The 19,397-nt window shown below is 50.6% G+C and overlaps 7 protein-coding genes across 7 annotated transcripts; 4 read left to right on the forward strand and 3 right to left on the reverse strand.

The window, feature by feature from the left end:
* Positions 1-1,002: 1,002 nt before the first annotated feature.
* Positions 1,003-3,421, forward strand: N7511_004129 (transcription factor domain-containing protein; the record flags this gene model as incomplete). The annotated part of the gene is made up of 7 exons (XM_057126554.1): positions 1,003-1,185; positions 1,272-1,378; positions 1,442-1,765; positions 1,816-2,253; positions 2,303-2,568; positions 2,623-3,129; positions 3,204-3,421. 7 exons carry the CDS (start codon positions 1,003-1,005, stop codon positions 3,419-3,421), a joined length of 2,043 nt encoding a protein of 680 aa, XP_056985444.1.
* A 403-nt stretch (positions 3,422-3,824) lies between these two features.
* On the forward strand, positions 3,825-6,251 carry rgd1 (putative Rho GTPase activator (Rgd1); the record flags this gene model as incomplete). The annotated part of the gene is made up of 9 exons (XM_057126555.1): positions 3,825-3,986; positions 4,065-4,118; positions 4,180-4,786; positions 4,839-5,041; positions 5,092-5,602; positions 5,653-5,796; positions 5,853-5,947; positions 6,011-6,081; positions 6,140-6,251. The coding sequence occupies 9 exons, from the start codon at positions 3,825-3,827 to the stop codon at positions 6,249-6,251; spliced, it is 1,959 nt and encodes a 652-aa protein (XP_056985445.1).
* Positions 6,252-7,243: 992 nt separating this feature from the next.
* Positions 7,244-8,388, reverse strand: N7511_004131 (uncharacterized protein; the record flags this gene model as incomplete). Its single annotated transcript, XM_057126556.1, has 3 exons — positions 7,244-7,754; positions 7,811-7,915; positions 8,036-8,388. 3 exons carry the CDS (start codon positions 8,386-8,388, stop codon positions 7,244-7,246), a joined length of 969 nt encoding a protein of 322 aa, XP_056985446.1.
* A 502-nt stretch (positions 8,389-8,890) lies between these two features.
* Positions 8,891-9,949, forward strand: N7511_004132 (uncharacterized protein; the record flags this gene model as incomplete). Its single annotated transcript, XM_057126557.1, has 4 exons — positions 8,891-9,295; positions 9,364-9,428; positions 9,489-9,636; positions 9,698-9,949. Coding segments are annotated over 4 exons (870 nt in total), but the record flags the coding sequence as incomplete, so codon positions are not given.
* Positions 9,950-11,027: 1,078 nt separating this feature from the next.
* N7511_004133 (translation initiation factor eIF1) lies at positions 11,028-11,811 on the reverse strand (the record flags this gene model as incomplete). Its single annotated transcript, XM_057126558.1, has 5 exons — positions 11,028-11,042; positions 11,099-11,229; positions 11,298-11,390; positions 11,483-11,557; positions 11,784-11,811. The coding sequence occupies 5 exons, from the start codon at positions 11,809-11,811 to the stop codon at positions 11,028-11,030; spliced, it is 342 nt and encodes a 113-aa protein (XP_056985448.1).
* A 485-nt stretch (positions 11,812-12,296) lies between these two features.
* Positions 12,297-13,052, reverse strand: N7511_004134 (uncharacterized protein; the record flags this gene model as incomplete). Its single annotated transcript, XM_057126559.1, has 8 exons — positions 12,297-12,377; positions 12,434-12,450; positions 12,525-12,622; positions 12,674-12,685; positions 12,753-12,769; positions 12,828-12,859; positions 12,921-12,971; positions 13,016-13,052. 8 exons carry the CDS (start codon positions 13,050-13,052, stop codon positions 12,297-12,299), a joined length of 345 nt encoding a protein of 114 aa, XP_056985449.1.
* Positions 13,053-14,119: 1,067 nt separating this feature from the next.
* Positions 14,120-18,950, forward strand: N7511_004135 (mediator of RNA polymerase II transcription subunit 12; the record flags this gene model as incomplete). Its single annotated transcript, XM_057126560.1, has 4 exons — positions 14,120-14,666; positions 14,717-16,152; positions 16,205-16,509; positions 16,559-18,950. 4 exons carry the CDS (start codon positions 14,120-14,122, stop codon positions 18,948-18,950), a joined length of 4,680 nt encoding a protein of 1,559 aa, XP_056985450.1.
* Between the last annotated feature and the right edge of the window lie 447 nt (positions 18,951-19,397).

Consider the following 19,397-nt stretch of genomic DNA (forward strand, 5'->3'; position numbering starts at 1 on the left):
GGAGTATGAAGAGAGGATCAACATGGGAATGTGAGTTAGACTACAACAAGGCTATGGCGACTGACCGTTGTATATGAAGATAGGACAGAGTGAGATGAATATCAGGAACTCTTAGGGCAGGACTTAAATATGTCCAGGTAGAATGCGGATCATATAATCCACATTGACCTCGGGCCATGGCAAGTGGGTCTAGACGTGCAGCTGTGCCACGGATGTTATACTGATTGCCCTCGATTCGTGTTTGGCCGTGGGGTACGATTGATTGGCAGAGCCGTATTTCTGAAATTCGATTGGGCACTCTTTGCTGCTATTGTCTTTCCCCCAATGCGAGGGCAAAGCCAGCCATTCTGTGATTGCGGATTTTGAAGCAAAATGATGCACAAGTAGTATACAGTAGATCTCCCCGTTGATCCTGTAGAAACTGACTTTCCAGCCTGCTTCTCAGCGCTTACAAAATGACAATTAATAGGAGTGATAATGAGAAGCAGGGATATCACGTATAAACAGTGATTGTGAAATCTGCTGGCAAGGTAGCTGTCCAATTTCTCAATACGATACTGAATCCCTTTTCTGTTACAACTTCCTGAGGCCTGACGGACTCGGAAAACTGGTCCAGGCCGTCAGAGGGGTTCCAAAAGACATCTCAACCCTCTTGCCTCGCCAACTCGTATAGATGTCCCCTGCGAAGAAGAACATCCACTCTCCTCCTTCTTTCGGCCAAGGTATTTGTTCAAGGCCAATAAAATGGGTGCTTGAGCCGCCGTGTCTACTCAACAGCAAGTACAGTAGTGTTTGGGGGATGGTGGAGCCCAAAATGATAGACAGCTTGCCCGCCTCAGGCACCGGCTGAATCAGCTACCGCCGAGATTCGCGTCGGACCACCAATCACAGGCCCTGAATCCCCATCAGCCCCATTTTCCCCTTCAGCAGTCGCGATTTCTCCGATTTCCGGACTCACGACCTCTCACGTTTGGCGGTTTTATACTGGACTACAGGCTCCTGATGGACTTGGGGTATCGGAACATTCTGGCACCGGGGCCAAACTACTCTCCGGACTTTCGGTCCACCCTACCCCGGCCTTTGCAGAGAAGGTCGGAATCTTGCGAGATGGAGAAGACCCCGCCTGTCACGGGCAAGCGCCGAGGTGGCAGTCGGAAAGCCTGTAATGAATGTAAGCAGCAGAAGGTGAGCCACATGCATTGCCCCAATTACTATTCAATGCTTTCCCCAGTTTCCGCCAGTGTCTGTTCCACCCCGCTAATACCGGATAGTTACGATGTGATATTGTTCAAACACCAGCGGCGTCTTGCTCGCGCTGTCGCAGGCTGGGTATAGATTGTAAAATTGAACAATCTTTCAAGCGTATTTCGAAGAGAAGGTATTGATACATGTGGTCTTCGTTTTTCCTATCTTAGGACCTCCTGATTGATTCGATCTACAGGCACAATGCTGAAATGGAAAAGGAGATTGCCGATCTCCGACGACGTCTTGGAAATGGTTCTGACCATGAACCTACAGGGGAAGAGCCCCATGAATCCCATGGAGGAGACGACCTGTCACGGTGCTCCGAGGATGTCTTTGCTCGCCGGGAATCTGCAGCAGTTGACCACTCACGACCCGTCTCAGTGCCAATTGAAACCCACCCATCCGTAGCAACTCCGTTGACTATGAAGAGAGACGGCTCCATCATATCCCAGGACGAAGGCCATTGGAGACTGGAGGATATATCTATATCCAAAGCTCGAATTGCCCGACTCTACGACCAGTATGGATTGGTTTCTCAGCAGACCCGTTTCACAGCTAACAAGGAACCAGGTATTTCACATATTATCACCCATTTCTCCCTCTATTAAACCCGCCAAAGCCACCGGAAGTGTATTTGCATCGATGTCCTCTTCTGGCTTGGACGATCATCTGTGTTGCAAGTAGGAGGTCTCCATATGAGCCTGGTCTCCTCAGTGCACTGTCAGGGCCATTCAGCAGGCTGCTCTGGTCAACCATCACCAGTGTGCCGCAGGATTATCGGGTCGTCAAAGCACTTTGCGTTCTATGTACTTGGCCTCTTCCAACAACGAGTCAACGCACCGATGCAACCTTCATGCTCAGTGGCTTGATGATGCAAATTGCTATGCAACTTGGTCTGCACCGCCCCGTACAGGCTGAGGAGTTTACAACATTCCGCATGGAAGTCCAAGGCGAGGCTTTGAAAGATAGATTACATACATGGATCATTTGCAACATCGTGGCACAAAAGTGAGTGGTATCCCGATGTATCTGGTCAACAAAATACTGAGTGAAATAGTGTTGCAACTGGTTATGGACAACCTCCAAGCACAATATACGACTGGGCTCTTGAGCCTGCATCTTTGCGGGATGCCGACTATCGTCTTCCCCATGACCTGGCTATCCGCCTGCGGATTGAGAAATTCTGTGACAGAGTGACCAAAGCTCTGTATAGCAGCAAGCCAGAACCCGCGGAATTCGTAAGCGCCGACAAGCTTGTGGTTGTACAGATCCTAGAGAGTGAACTCAGAGAACTGGAAGTTGAATTCGGCCGGGACATCTCAGGTATGCATTTGACCCCCATACATGTCATGATCTGGCCATTCTGACATCTTCCAGCAATTAACCTCATTCATCTTCGTGCCGCCGAACTGCATTTTAGATATTTTATGTTCTTGGGATCCAATGCCCGGATCGACGACCTAACCAAGCTGTACCTTGCAACAACTTCTTTCCTCAATCGTGTTCTGGATCTCGAAACATCACCGGGTGATTTGATAGGTCACTCCACCAATTACATTCTTCAGATGATTGTATCGGCTGCATTTGCGCTCATGAAATTACTGAAGAGTAGCTTCAGCCGCCACATCGACTTCAACCATGGCAAGCTGTTGTTCAATGGTGCCATTTCAGCTATTCGTCGGATTAGTGTCATGGACCATGATCGTCCTATTCGTCTTGCCGATATTCTCGCCCAGATGTGGAATGCGACTAGTTTAGAGCCTGCTGAAGAGGATGCTTTACAGCTTAAAGTTCGCTGCCGTATGAGTATGAGCCATGTCTATGATACGGTTTGGCGTTGGCGACAGAGGTTCCGGCCTGTTAAAAGTCTTGAGGAGATGCAAGGTAAGCTTTGTTGGTTTCTACTTTTTTTTTATTTTTATCCTGTTCTTGATATCTGACTTCAATTTTTCTGACAGCGGCTGCCATGGCAGCAAACCAAGATATTTCTACTACCACCGGATCCATGACTCGACAGCAAGACAGCTCTCTTATGGATTCCTCTTTGATAATGCCTGCTCAGTTTGATGAAGGCGGCGCGTTCTTCAGCGAAGCCGGATTCTCAGAGGTATTCGATTCCCTCAATTGGGTTTTTGATGGCATCCCCGACTCTTTTGTCGCACCGCCAGTGCTATAGATCGATGCGTCTTTTTCCTCCTATTATCAATGGTCTGTATAGTTGTAATCTGATTCCTAGCGACGATACCAAACAAAAGTGATTCCATTTATATCTCGTGGCTGTGCATCTAAAAACGCGGAATACAGTAGACGTAGTCAAGCCCAACGAGGTAAGGATCGAATCCACTTCAAATGTGGCTGCGCATTAAGTTACGTCTACCAGCAACTTGGGTTCAACCGTTCGCGCCACTGCATTGTTTCAGCCCAAGGTGAAACTCGCAGGCTCCAACATTCTTGTACCTGACCTCATCGCCCCTAACCCACCGCCAAGCATTTCAAGTTCCCGGTGTCATAGTGGCCCGTGTTACTCCCCCCATCTCCCCTCCTGACACTCCCCCAGACCACTTGAGACACCAGCGCCCATGTCGGATACAGCTCTACACGAACCTGCGCTACCTCACCTCTCCGATGCGCCTCCATCCAGCGCTGGTCGCTCGTCTCCCGGCCACACCGGAGGCGAGCAGCCCCACGAGGCCATCTCCGACGAGCTGAAAGCCCGCCTGGACAAAGTCATCTACTCCGATGTGAGCAGTCGCACAAGCCCGCTCTGAAATAGCTGCCAAATGAAGCAACTTTACTGACTGCAATCGTGTCGCATGCAGATCGGTATCACCACTCTCCTAACTCGGCTCAAGCAAAGCGTAGCCTCCGCCAAAGTTCGTGGAACGCCAACAATCCTCAAGTACCAATTGCAGTTTCTGACTATATTCATCGCAGGACTTTTCAACATTTTTGAAGAAGCGCGGATCCCTCGAGGAGGAGCATGCTCAGGGGCTGAGGAAGCTCTCTCGAGTGATCAATGATGCGGCGAGCCGTACCGAGAACCGACAGGGAACGTACAGCTCCAGCTACAAAGATATCCACCGATTGCAAGAGCGGATGGTCGACCATGGCCTTCAGTTTGCTGTCTCTCTTCACCAAATGGCTGATGACCTGCACGAACAAGCAGGTAACATTGAGCGCGGCCGCAAGCAATGGAAGCAGACCGGTTTAGCTGCAGAGAAGCGAGTTGTCGATGCGGAATCTTTGGCTGAGAAGGCAAAAGCTAAATACGAGTCTTTGGCCGAGCAGTACGACCGTGTTCGCACAGGCGATAAGCAGGGCGGAAAGTTTGGTCTGAAGGGCCACAAGTCTGCTGCTCAGCATGAGGAGGAGTTGTCGCGCAAAGTTCAGAATGCTGATAGTGACTATGCGGCCAAGGTTCAAGCTGCTCAGGCCGCACGCCAGGAGCTTGTTTCTAAGCACCGGCCTGAGGCCGTTGAGAACCTCCAGAAGTTGATTAGAGAGTGTGACTCTGGCTTGACTCTGCAGCAGCAAAAGTTCGGTACGTTTCATTCTGTTGCAAAAGATCCACGTCAAATACTCATGGTTTGCAGCTTCTTTCAGTGAGAAATTGCTTCTCGGTCAGGGTCTCTGTGTTAGCCCTCTTAAGAGTGACACTGGGTCATTTGGCCCCAAGAGTCTTTCTGAGGTTGTGCGCCAGGTTGACAACCAGAAGGATCTCCATGAGTTCATCCTGAGCCACGAGGGCAATCCTGGGGCTGTGGCTTCAGAACAGGTCAAATACGAGCGCCATCCCGTGAGTTTCCTCAACGCCCTAATTGATTTCTTTATTAATGCTTTTATCAGACCCTTGGTGGAGGTGGTGTTGCTGCCCCAACCCCTGCTCCTGCGGCACCTTCGCAACCAAACTCCCAGAACAAGCGCATGTCGATGTTGCCGCAGGCGTTCTCCTCCCAGGCCAATGTCTCCTCGCCCGCACCTCAGCAACCACAGAGCGCTGATAGATTACCTCAACAACTTCCTTACCCATCCCAGCCAGATACATTCACCCCACCCCCAGCAGGAACACAACCTCCTTACCCGATCTCGGGACCGCCTGAGCCTGCCCCCAAGGTCCAAGCGCCAATGGCAGGACCTCCCCCAATGGACAAGAGCTTCCAGTCGAATCTCCCTCCTTTGAAGCCGGTGTTTGGTGTCTCACTGAATGACCTGTACGCCCGTGATGGAACTGCAGTTCCGTTCCTTGTGTACCAGTGCTTCCAGGCTGTTGAGCTGTTTGGTCTGGACATGGAGGGCATCTATCGACTTTCGGGAAGTGCTAACCACATTAGCCATATGAAGGCTGTATTTGATAATGGTGAGTCTGAAGAAAACCGTTGCAGTATGATCAAATCTGACCAAAATAAGATTCTTCGCAAGTCGACTTTACCAACCCGGAGACTTTCTACCACGATGTCAACAGCGTTGCAGGACTCGCGAAGCAATTCTTCCGAGACCTTCCTGACCCTCTGTTTACTTCCCAGTATTACTCTCAATTTGTTGACGCAGCTCGTAAGTAACATGGCATCAAGTCGCAAAGAAACAGAAAGCTTATCATTGAATCACAGGTATCGACGACGATATCCAACGTCGGGATTCGATGCACGCTCTCATTAACAGCTTGCCCGATGCTCACTATGCCACTCTGAGGGCCATCATACTGGTACGTCATTCAGTTTTCAACCAAGATACGATCGAGCAGAAATACTAACCCCCTGCGCCATAGCATCTGAACAAAATCCAAGAACACTACACCCAGAACCGCATGAACGCAGGCAACCTAGCGATTTGCTTCGGGTATGCTATTACATTCCCTCCCACCCTCCAACCAACCCGAATACTAACTTGTACCCAGACCAACCCTCATGGGCGCCAACTCCGGCGGCAACATCGCCGACGCAGGGTGGCAAGTCCGAGTCATCGAAACGATCCTCAACAACACATTCCAGATCTTCGACGATGATTAGACGTATCGCCCCATTAACCTACTTTATACCATAGAGTACAGAGTATCATCACTCCATCTGATGCGGTACACACCAACGTCAGTCCACAGACTCACGTCCTTATGTCCTTCCCTTGTTGCATCCCATTCCGGTGCTTCTAATGCCCCCCTCCTACAGAGTACATCCTCTTTATCCTGTTTGCGCGTCATATCTGTCTTCTGATCAACTCGTCTCCCTCTTCATCCGCCGTGCGCATCCTATTCCTGTGTTTCAGTGATACCTTTGCTATGCTACACATTAATAATGTGCCCATTGAGCGTTTCCTGTACATATACACATTCTTCTCTTTCTCTTACGCTATGCTACCTTATCTTGGTCTCGGTACTGGTCTTGGTTTGTTTTTTTTCTTGGTACTCTTTTCCAGTTCTGCTCTACATTGTCAGTACCCAGGTCAGGCCTTCTAGTTTCATGGTGCTGGTACAGCGTAAATTGTTATCTCTTTGTATCTGCATAACTTTAATTCGGATCCGATAACAACGGCTCTGGTCATGATTGTCAGAAGCGTCGTCATAACACAGAATCCTCGATTCAGAATCAAATATGAATATCATCTATGGGAAGTGTCGGGTCTAGGAAACCATTGAAGTTTAATCCAGGTAATCCAAATAATAAACAGTGGCTATGGTACATGAGTGTAATGCTTTCTATATAGAGTTTCCCTCGTGGATGAAGGGGGAAAAAGGCAGAACCAGAAAAGGTTTCAGTATCCAAATTGTTCTTGATGACAGAACAAGGAAAAGGTAGTTGTTACAAACGATAACACAAGCGAAGAAATAGAAGATGAAGTGCCGATGAGCCAAAACTGAGCAGTGACCAAACCAACATGAAGGCCAGAGATGGATGAATGCAAAGAGTATCAGTTATCTCGGTGTTTCGGTCCTGCGATTGAATACGCAATATACCAAGAACAGAAACAAGTCAAGGAATCACGATTCAGACTGAGGAGTCCGGATTTATTTCTTGGGAGGGGCGTCGTTCATCATCTTTTCCTTCATTTGCTCAATGCGCTCCATGGCCGACAAGCCCGGTGCGAAGTAGGGGTTCGTCATGGCGGTGTGAAGGGTAGTCGGGGAAGTGTGACCCCAAAGGGTCCAGCCCTTATCTTTACCGTTCCAGCGCAGGTTCTGAACAACGATGTACTCGACGCAGTCCAGTTCCTTGGTGGAGACGGGAGTTTCGGCGGGAGCGGCGCCCCTCGTGACTCTTTGAAGCTTGGTTGTAGTTGTGGACTGACGGCTTGTAACGCGCACGACGATTTGGCGGATACCGGAGTTGGGGATTTCGGGCAAAGATGTTGCGCGGTCTGACATGACGCGGAGGCCGAGGAAGTTGGTGCTGGGCTGGCGCAGGTATTTGATCAGCGTCCATTCCAACTTCTCAGAGGAATCTCTGTTTTCGATCTGGCGAGTTAAGTTGGTGGCAAGTCCGTCGGCGCAGAATCGGCGGATCTCTGGGATGTTGCCTCTAAGGGTTGGGTGTTAGTTTTGAGATAGAGGGGTGGATGGGACAGGTAGGCTTACTGCGCAAATGAAGTATACATCCTCTCCATCAGTTCAGAGGCCAAATGACGTCGCTGCTTGAAGTGGAATGGCATGTCGTTCTCCTTCTTGCAATATTGCAACAGACTACATGATAGTTAGATACCGTGTTTGCCAATGTATTGGGACATGAAGCCTCGGGGTGTTGTGACAGCCATTGAACAATTGAAGTATGCTGCACCGATATCAAGTTGGGAAAAGACTGACCTGCCGTAGTTGGTGAACAGTGTCTTGAGCCATGTCCACTCCATGTGCAATCTCTCGCGCGGGCTTCGGAAGATAGAAGGCATATCTCTCCAAAGCGGCTTGACAAAGGTTCCGGGTAATAGACCAAGGTCGCTTGGCAATTGAGACAAAGGCATGCCCTTGGTACGACTCTTGAATGAGGGCTGGGATTGGGTGGGCTGGCGGAAGTTCATGGGCCGACCAGCCAAGTTTTGAGATGTCTGCGAGAAGGGCCGACATTGGTATGATCCAGCCGTACAGGATTGGGCGATGAAGGACCCAGATGGCACAATGCGCACGGAGGTGCCTGCAGGCAATCGTAGGGTGGACGCCATGGCGAATGGATGTGTTGCGAAAGGGAACGGTTCCTGTAAGTTCAGGAAGCACAAAATCCGCGGAAGCTGATAGTCACGTGGACCACTCCGCAAAGTCCCTGTCCAACACCTCAGATAAAGCTCGACCCTTCACAAGGTCCTTAGACGACTAACACTCTCCACTCTACCCACTGGCGTTTTTCTGGTGTCCTTATTCAACGCCTATCACTCGATCATCAAACTGCCTCCCCGAAGAAAAGACACCGCCCGCTATCGACTGGGTCCCATCTCTGCCCAATTAGGGGAGCCACAAACAGCTTGACAACACCCATTCTTTTTAAAAGTTCGATCGCAACGGTCACTTTCAATACCCCCCTTTCAATCATTGCGTGGCGGCCGCATATGCCGCGAGCCAGAATAAAGACTGGCTCCTCCTCGACGTAATGCCTCTCCTCCGCCATACACACCCCACGAACACTTATCTCGTGCCGACTTGAACCTCCGATCAACTCTTCCACCCAGCTATCTCGACCCTCAGACATTATTGCCGCAAGGGCAATTGACCAAAGAGGTGGCTTCCATATCTTCTCCCGTCGTCCCACCCTCCCCGAAGCCCTCGACTTCCCACACCCCACTCAGCAGTGATGCCGGCCAGACTGCTCCATCAGCACTCCACCCTCGGGTGGCTGTCATCTTGGGTGTCGACCGCAGATGGTACATTCCTCTACTTGTCTGTCGCGCGCTAAGCACGCTGCCTGCTGCTTGGTGGGGTTTGCGATGTGCTTTCACCTTTTTGGCTGAGCTGTTGCACATTCGACCGGGGATGGGACGGGAAGGGTGGGCGGCGGCGATTGTCGGTAGTGTTGGCCAGGAATGGGATGTCGAGAGGAGGTTCCGTGTGACGGAGGTGGCCTTGGCTATTATGTGGGTATGTTATATTCCCAGCCCATCTCAACCCGATTGACATCGAAATGCTATCCGTCCCGATACTAACAGAATGACCAGTGCTGCGCATCCGCATATCTGTCATACTTCTTCGCCGACTGCATGATGTCTCGATGGTCAGTTTTACTTCCATCCCAAAAGCTTCCTGGGATCTTCATACTGACCTCCGAATCCAGGCTTCTAAACTACACCCCGCCAGCAGTTGTAATCCGCCTCTTGACAACAAACGGCTTGATAGCATATACAACATCCTGGGTCCTCTATTTATCCGGCGCATCCTCAGACCCCCGATTACTCTTACCAGCCTGGATATCCATCACAACCGTACGTCACCAACCGCCAGACTCCAATCCATACACAGCACATACTGACAATGCCAAAACAGTCCCTCACATTCGTCTACCACGCAACCCAAAACCACGCCACAATAAAGCGCGAAACAGCAGCGTCCCTCCTCGTCGTCTCAGTAGCAAGTTTCCTAAGCATGTCCTCCCTCCTCATGCAACTCCATCTAACGCGCGAAAACGAACCCGAGGTCCCTGTCTTCGTCATCACGCGCAAACTCTGGGACTGGGCCGTTGCAATCTTCCTACGCATGCGCATCGCAGACGAGAGAGTCATGGTCGGGGAGTTGTAGGCCTGTCCCTTCCGTTCCTGCGATATAACTTGTTCACTTTAGGAAAGGGGAAAAGGAGGGAGAGGGGGGTTTCGGGTCATGGATTGACTTCTTTCTTGTTATTGTTCTTCTTCTTTTCTTCTTCTTTTCTGGATATCCAACAGAGTCAGTTGCTTGCAACATACGAAATCGATATTATGTCGATTCGATCTTCAGCGTTTGCTGCTGCTGGTTTTTCTGTATAATTTTCGGGCGGGTGGACTGTTATGGTCTTTCTTACTTTTGATCGGGACTTTTTGTTCGGACTTTCTTTGTTGATTTTTGATTGCCCTGGCCGGGAGTCTCTTTTCTATGCAAGTCAATTCTTTAGGGATTTTCGTGCATCACAGGGCATTTTTGTAGATGGAAGTGCCAGTTCTATTCAATTGACCAGCTGGCATAGAGACTGGATATACTGTATTCTTAAGTGTATAGATGATAGTTCCTAGGTGGAGTCTATGGGATCCAAGATTACGTCAAAAGCCATCTGGAATGGAGCGAATAAACAATTCAGATTCCTTGTTTCCAAGCATAAGCACTGAATCATAAAACGGATGGGTAAAAAGACAATACGGAGAAGAGGATAAAGTAGAGACTGCACCACACACCCCAGTTTCACCTGGATCTCCATGAGAAGCCAGATTGACAGATTGACCCAAGGCAATGAGCATTCAAGCGGATCGAGTAGGAAATGATTGCAAGCACAGTCACAAGAAAGAAAAAAAAATAAGATAAAAAAATTGTCTGGCTAAGCAGGTAATGGGTATCTACCAACGCGTCGTTCCGTCATAATCCCGTCCTAATGATAAGCGGTCGAGCCCCCGCTCGCCTGCCGACCATACAGGAATCGGCGCACACAGGTGTAGCGGGTCGTTTCGACAAGGCCCAAGTCTACGCCAGGCACAGAGTGGTGGGGGGAGAAAGCAAGACTCTTGATCGGTTTGAGGGCCAGTCCAAAGAGAGGCCAGCGGGTTCGAGATGCATGGGCAAGCTTCCTATTCCACCGCTCACAGGGCAACAAACTGGGAAGGGGGGATCGGAACAAGGCATGTTGTTGGGATTAGAATCCGTGGACCTAGAGAGCCGTGAGTTAGATGGCGATAGTATAGAGAAGGAAGCAGGGCGACATACCTTGATGGTCTTGACATCAAGCTCCAGGCCGTCCTTGTCAGTCAGGAACTCCTGGACATCCTTTCGCTGATCTCCTTGCAACTGAATCACCTCGCCCATCTCGGTGTCAGCGACGATGGTGCCATTGCAAGCTGGAGGAGAAAAAACAATGGGTTAGCGTGAGCGGGTAAGAGGATGGGTAGCAAGGTATAAGACACACCGAACTTCTTCTTGATGACCTTGAGAATCTTCTTCTGGTCGAACTTCTTGGGCAGGCCCTGAACAGTGGTCAGAGTCTTACGACCATTGCGCTCTGCAGAACAAGACGGTTAGCATGGTACCCCTTTTGGCGCCGGCGAGTCGCGACGGCAGCGACCGACGGGAAGGACAGGAAGAGAGACGTACGCTGAATCCGTATGTGGATATAGTTCTGAGACTGTTTGGTCTCGCCGGTGTCTTCGTCGGCTTCGGCGAAGGGGTCTATGAAGATGTAGGGTCAGCCTTGGTCCAGTATCAAATTATTACCCCGCCGCAGTGAGACTCAGTGAAACGAGGCGGGGGAAGCGTAGAATCCACGACTTGACCCTCAGCCCGGGAGCAGATATATCTTCCGATAGTCTCAAGAGTGCATCCAAGCGTGGAAATGTATGCATGTGGGGGTTATGCCCGGCACGCGCTGGGGAGGGGGAGAAAGTGGCGAACTCACCGAAGGTCTTGAGGTTTTCGATGGACATAAACTCGGCCTTTGCGTGATAAACGGCTCTAAAAGCGGGGTTGGGTAGAGAAAGCGAGAGACGAGATTCAATATCTCTTTGAAAGACGAGGTGTGGGTAGAAGGAGATTTGAGGCTGAAATGGTGGAAGAATCAGAGAGAAGAACAGAGCCTTTTGAGGAAAGAGTCACGTTGTGGGGAAGGCGGTGAGAAGCAGGCGGTGTGACCCAGGTACACATCTACAACGAAGTGGCAAAATGAGACGAAGTCTTGATTGTATGAAGTGCTGGATACTTCTATACTACACTAGGAAACAACTAGGGGTATGGCTTTCGTTGTGGCAAGTTTGAGGTCTGAGCAAAGGTCATCGACATTGGTATGTTGTGACCATATGGTGGATCACCCTCCAAGCCTTCATATCGAACACATATTTTTACCAACTGTTATTTAGTGAAACACGGTAGGATTGCGAAAAAAGTATTATATATAATAGGTATCGAAGTGTGCTCAAGCCAAAGGCAGAGGAGTCGGTGCGGCAGCGGCGCGGCCACCAGGAGCCTGGGGAGGCATGAAGAGCGGGAAGTAGGTCTAAAACGGGGTTAGAAAGTGGCCAATGGCCATGGAAATCGAAGATGAGTACATACAACAACTAGGGCCATCACTACAACACGATGTTAGTTCAATGTCAATTGGCAAGGGGGACGGGGAGGGGGGTTAGAATCGGGAAACACGAACAGGACATGAAGACCGACATATAAGCCGGTGTCGCGGCATTCTTCTTCTGGTCTGGGGATTCGCCGAGCCAGGTCTGGAGCGAAAAGACGAATGCCACCCTGTATGCAAGTCAGATCTGGCCGATACCCCAATGCTTATTTCAAACTTACCATCCGATCATGCTGTATCCCGCGAGTCGTCAGTAATTCTGCAGGTTCTTGGCCTGTGATAACTGCACGTAACGCTTACCGGTTGCGAGTGAACATCTAGGGGACGACGTGTTAGCACTCCGGTATCGCGACCTCAATCCAAGGAGACACTTACAGCAGCCATGGGCATGGTGCTCGACATTGTGCCTGCAAAACATCAGTCCTGATTGGGGGACGGGGGGATGGATTATTTGGAGACGTGTCGTACTGGAGATGTCGGCATCGCTGCTGCTCTTGGGAGGATCAACGTAGGGAATGGCTGGGATTGTTAGATTAACAGCAAACACGGGGATGGACACTCACCGAGGTCAGCCCTCCGCAGATCTTTCTTTGACGACATGGTTGCAGTTGGGATGGTTGGAAGAAGGATCGAGCTGATCCCGTATGTGCCAAGACCTCTCTCCGAAACCCCCGGATTGAATATCTCCGGCTTTTACGTTTATCTTTGACCTCCACCGTACCTTCAGCCTGCGGGTGAATCTTTTCTTTTTTTTTGTTTTGCCCAGTTAACCCAGATCATTGGCATATCCACCGAGGACTTGTCATGATCGGGTCCAAACTGCATGTCGGTGTGATGCCTGTGCATTGGTCACCTTTCAGCCCCCCTTGCAGTCTGATTGCCAGAGCACCTTGCACGGCATCTGAAAGCATAACCAAGTCAAACATGCCCAAGAGCCAAATTGTGACAGCTCTCATGTCGATCAGCTAGCTATGTGCTACGGAGGGTGGGCCGACTACGGAATGTGGACGGTGAATACACGGTAAAGTGGACCGTGGACATGAGTGTATAAGTAGACGTCTAGGACAATGAGGTGAAAGAGAGGATAGGAAAGATGTGAAAGACTTGAGAAACTTGGGGAAAGACTAGATCTCACAGACCTACAGCCATCGGGGCATTGGCCAGAGACACAGCAGTGTAACCGCTTTATCATCCCGAAGGTGAAGTCGCCTCACATCGGGAGCCGGCGGACTTGGCTGGCATGATAGGAAATGGAATATCATCTCGGCACTCGGGATAGGGGGCAAAAGCGAACGTGGCCCCATTCTGCAGTTGTTCATCATATGATAAAAGATCACAAATTTAGTCCAGTAAATCTACTTCTAGTAAAGATCAGTAAATACTGTACAGTCAACGGGAAAAAAATAACACATTCTGTACTGTACTTGGGCTTCTTGGACTTGCTTGTTTCGTCCCCCCCCCCCAATATCCACTCTATATCCGAGTCCCCGATCTTCAGCCCTTCCACATCTTAACTTCTCTCTCTTACCTCCTTGGCCTTTTTACCCTTGTTAATCATATTTCCTCTCGCGCGTGTCTACGATCCGTTTCCTCCGCCCTGCCTCTCACTGTTTCCATATCGCCCCGAATGACCCGATTAGTCTCCCAGATCGCATCATGAGCCTAAGATGATCCCCCATTCTTCCGGTCAACCATGGGGCCCTTCGCTGCGAACAGTCAATGGCCATGGGCGGGGAGATAATGCGATGGGCTATGAACATCTGGACAGAGCTATGCAGCAACCGGTCCGCCCAACCGTCGACCTGACCGCAGGCGGTCCAGAGTCGCAAGATCGAGAACCACCCCCCAAACGACCGAGATTGGAGGTGCCCGGGGGAGCAACCGCGACGAATACCGGGGGGACCGTCAATCCAGAGGCAAGGAGTACTCCGGCGAGCGCAACGTCGCGACCGACAGTGTCCTGGCGCGGCCGGCCGCTCTGGTCCTTTCAAGCGGTCGTGTCGGAAATTCCGAACAGCGAGAACCGAGGTGATGGAGCTGGCTCGAAGCCTTTGTCGCCGCCGCCGTTACCGGCTCAGCCTTGGAGGACCCCCGCTATCGAGCCCCCGGCTACCAACGTCGTGAAGTCGAGGGAAAGCTCCCCCGTCGGCGCTGTACAGACGACCCCATATTGCATTGAAACTCCATCTGCTGCTCCGCTATACCACAACGAAAGTGAGTGATGATCATATTTGATGGTGCCTTTCTTGGACTAAACACTGCAGAACCCGCCGATTTCACCCCATGGACCGGGGACCATCCCGAGGACATTCTCAATGAACAAACCGCGAAACAAGGATATTACGACCGGACACAAGTTTCCCAGAATGAATCGAATACCGCTAGACCGGCTCTATACGCGCAGTTAAAACACCGGACGGGTTTGCAGATGCTCTCGTCGGTCTTTGCCGCGGCATTGGAGAAACGGCAGAAATACAACACCTCCAGCAAAGAATCGCGTTATAAACCGCCTCCCCGAGTCACCCTCACAGATGGCAAGCGCGAAGTCTGGCTTCGCGAACTCGCCAACCCTACCGTTCCTTTACGAAGGCTAAGCCGAAGTGTTCCCTACGGTATTCGCGGTAGGCTTCTTCTAGACCATTGTATCGCTAAATGGATTCCTGTTGCACGCGCTGTGTGGCTCGCAAAATGTGTCGGAGTGAATGAGATTCGCGCCATCAAGCGCAAAGGTATGACCGGTGCACTGGCGGTCGGCTTGGAGGCGAAATGGGTACGCGAGTGGACGACAAATGTTCAGCAGTTTGTCGAGGGTATATTCAACGCTCCGAAGTCCTCGGACTGGAAGGCTAAGATGACTTACGCTGTCGGATTTACGGCTCGTTTGTTCTTCGAAAATCTGCTTGATCACGATCACTTCCTTGAGTGGTTTTTGACTTCATTTGAAACCGCCTCACTCAGTAAAATTCCCGTCTGGCTGCTGATGCTTGGTGTTTATTGGAAGAGTATATTGCGATATCGACGGAGAGGGCGACGCTTGGCCGAACTATTGCTCGAAAAGCTGCGTCAGGCAACTGAAGCAAAACTTGCTCCACTTCAACCTCTCATCGATCGACTTGGTCACTTCATTCAACGTCTCGTCCGTGATCATACGTCCTCAATGATCCTCCCAAACACTTGGGAGACGTACAAACACCTTGTGGCGTCAGTGCTTGACCTGGACAATACCTGTCAAAAGGCCCTGTTTCAAAACCTCGCTGAACGCAATGCGCGTGTGCAGCGGCCAAATAATTCCAAGCAAACCAACAACCGCTCCCCGCATCAACACATCATTCGACTCTTCGATTCCATTCACTCTGCTCACGACATCTCCTCGATCTCCTCAAACTTCGATACGTTTGAAGACAAGGCTGTCTTAGTCTCCAAGCTGCTTGAATGGCTGTCCACACCCTTCCGTCACGGCTTATGCCGCGTTTACGTCGGTGCTCGTCTCCTTCGGAGATGGAAATTAAACGGCGTGGACATAGATAGTCACATACTCTCCTTTCTCTCCCGTCGAGAGAACAATCAAAAGCTGAATATGGACCAGATATACCATGTTATCTCCGAGCTTGTCAGGTCACAGACATTCTCAGTTGGTCGCTATCTTCAATGGCTTATGGCGAAAGGTGTAATTAATAGCCCTTCAACAGAAGATCATGATGTGAGTGTTTCGTGTAAGAGAGATGAAGCTCTTCGTTACTGACAGACTGCAGATGAAGGATTTACCAATCGACATTGGACTGATAGCACAACTTCCTGTTGGTCGTCTGCCGGAGCATGTTGCAAATTTGCGAAACACTTTGCTAACACGCACCGGGCTATCTGTTTCTGCAGAGCCTGCTGTAATTGACAACGTGAAAGACATCATCAGCCAGCGTCTGCCGGGAATTTTTGGGGACATTGCACATACGACAATGAGCCTTGATTCATTGCCGCCAAGCCTGACATGGGCTGTCAAGGCGGAAATTGGTCAGTGGCTACGCCGTGCCATTGCTCAGCACAATCGCAAAATACCAGAGTGAGTATATTGTTTCAACCAAGTTTTCCCTTCGTTAACCTTTGAATAGATCGACCACTGGAGCGTTTGCTGTTGGTATCCTTCCGATGGTATCTGCGCTGACTCCATCCGAGTTCTATACCGTCCGCGACATTTTAGAATCATTTGGAGATATTTCAATGCTAGCCGATGTATTGAACTTTGCATCGAGTTGCACGGATGGCACCGTTCTTGCATCGGTAGCAGATACCACGAATTGCCATTTCGACTCGCTTTGCGTGATTGGTGCTACTACAGATCTATTCCGGCGACTGATTGATGCCTACGCGGGCATCAAGAAGTTTGGCATGCCAAGCCTTGATTTGATATTCTCTTTGATCGAACTTGGCTTGCGCATCCCGAGCGAGCTAAATACTGTTGCCATCCTTCGGCAGGATCTCTCCCGCATGGAAAACAAGTCGATCGTGACTGCGTACTCTCCCGTTTCCGACCACATCCCCGTCAATCTTGGTGGTACTGATCCCCTGCTTCGAGAGAAGTTGGATCAAATTCTATTGACAGGAAGTGTCATGGATGAGCCCACGTTGGACACGATATTCAGCGCATTGACAAAACATCTGGAGAGCGAGGAGGGTCATTCAAACCTATCAGCCAATGACACATGCCGTTACCTGGCACAGCTGAGGTCTTTCCATCCAAAGCACTTCGATGTCATTCTCGCCCGCTGGGTCTGTGGACATTTGCGATCACCTGACCGTACAACTTTGCTGCGGATTCTGCCGCCGCTCATTGGTGTCGGATGCGTTACTATTCGAGCATTCCTAGCTCTTGCGAAGAGGCTCACACTATCTACGCCTACAACAATCCCCAATACAGCTCGCCTACCAGCAGATCTTTTGCAGCTTCTCCTGCCTTCCCCCGAAGAGAGCAGACTGTTTGATCTGGTCTCTTATCGGTTCCAGCTCGCACAACAGGAATTCCTCAACAAACATACTGAAGAAGCACTCAAAATTGTTTGCGATGTGGCGGCTTCAGCCGATACAGTCGATGCTGCGGCCAAGTACCATGATTTGGAGCAATCGATGGTCATGCTACTGCGTGATCTTCTTGTGAGAAAGCCCGAGTGCGTTTCGCAGAAGTGCATGCAAAAGCTTGCTGAGCAGTACCCAGCCGCTTTGACCATTGTTCAGAAATCCCTCGGTCTCCTTTTGAGTCTTGATTCAAACTCAGATCAGAAATCTGGTTTTGCCGAGATAGAAAAGTTGGCGAGTATGACTGACGACTTTTCGCTTCCATTTTGCCAACTGAAGCTGCAAGTCCTGTTCCACGCTGATTCGGGTACTGAAGATCGCAACAGTATTGTCGATGCCATGTTCAAGACGGCTGTGGCAGATTGCCGCGCCCGCAGGGTTCATTGGGTTGATCTCGTTGCACTGATGAGCCCCGATGCAGTTCGACAGATTCGCGAGCGCGCGGAAAAGCACTTCTTCTCTGTTCCACTATTGGAAGACTTGGACGATGATACATCGGACCAGCCCAACACGCCGGGTCCTCTAGAAACAGCCAAACTCTATCTCACCATCATCGAAGAACTCGCAGGCAGCGTTCCGGAATCCGGAACCTCATCTATCGGCTCAGTCCTGGTGGAAAAGATGGACGCACTCCTGCACAAGATCATCACAACGCACAGTACCCTTTCCAACGCCCAGGGCAAAGCCAACCAAATCCGCACAAAATTCGAACGCGGTCTCGCATTTTGGTTCTCTGCGCTGCTTCGCATGGTTGTAATCCACCGTTCTGCCTTCATCCACCAACCTCAAACACTCAAGCCTAATCCTCCCCACAATCAGCTGCGCCTCCTAATCTCTATATTCTGCATCGCCCTTTCTCGCCTCCCTGGAAATGTCCTCCGCCTATTCCCAGCGGCGGATTACTTCCCCCACCCAACACCCTTGCCAGAAGAATATCGGCCCTGCCCAGGAATCCTCCTCCAGACTCACGCTCTCGACGTCGCAGCCTCTCTCATTGACATCTTCCCCGATGAGGTCCGCTTCCGGTGCGCCCGCTTCCTGAAAGAGAAATGTCCCTCATTCGTGCCATTCCAAAATGATTCTCGTTTCCTGTATCTCCTCGGCCCAACGCCAGATCAGACCTCGGCCAATTCACAACAAGTTTCGGCTCCATCACCGGCGGCATCCACATCGACGCCTACCTCTACGCCTGCGCCTCTGCCTGCTGTTGCTGCATCTGTTGCGCAGCAGTCTACCCTGTCGGCGTCTAGTGCGTATGCCGAAGATACGAATTGCATTGCGAGCCGGTTGCGTCTTCAATATCGCGGCACAGTCGTGGGTTCTTGTCCCGTGATCCCCTGGGAGGTACTTGAGGATGCGGCGCCGTTCGTGAACCCCAATGACACGGCCATCCACTTGGCCTACTTCGATGCTAGGCGAGTGAGGGCTTGATTCCGGGTTTCCTCCATATTCTCTCCAATTTTCTTCTCCATCTCGCCTCGTTACCTCGACTCTCCCCACCCGCCTTCCTCCCTCCCTCTCCTCCCCTTCTCCCCCGTCTCCAACATCACCACACCCAACCCACCACAACCATGAGCGTTTGCATAAGACAATTTGTCTATCTCTTCCACATTCCCATTTTCTCCCGTCTTCCCCCTTTTTCGGCATCGTTTCTTCCATCTCCTAGTTTGGTTCGGGGCTTCTCATATCTCATCGGCGTCCATCATCTTCTGCTTTCAACGACAATGGCATTCGTATCTATGACATGGCATGCAGCATGCAACATGCAACATTGCATCAAGAAGCATTTTGTACATATATCCCCGGGCTTCTCTTTCGGCGTTCTACATTGGTTCCAATCATGGAGGGAAAGGACTCCGGACTCAACCGGTTCTTTTA

This window comes from Penicillium nucicola (assembly GCF_028828085.1).
Source record: "Penicillium nucicola strain IBT 29836 chromosome Unknown utg000003l, whole genome shotgun sequence".
In the NCBI taxonomy this organism is placed as follows: Eukaryota; Fungi; Ascomycota; class Eurotiomycetes; order Eurotiales; family Aspergillaceae; genus Penicillium; species Penicillium nucicola.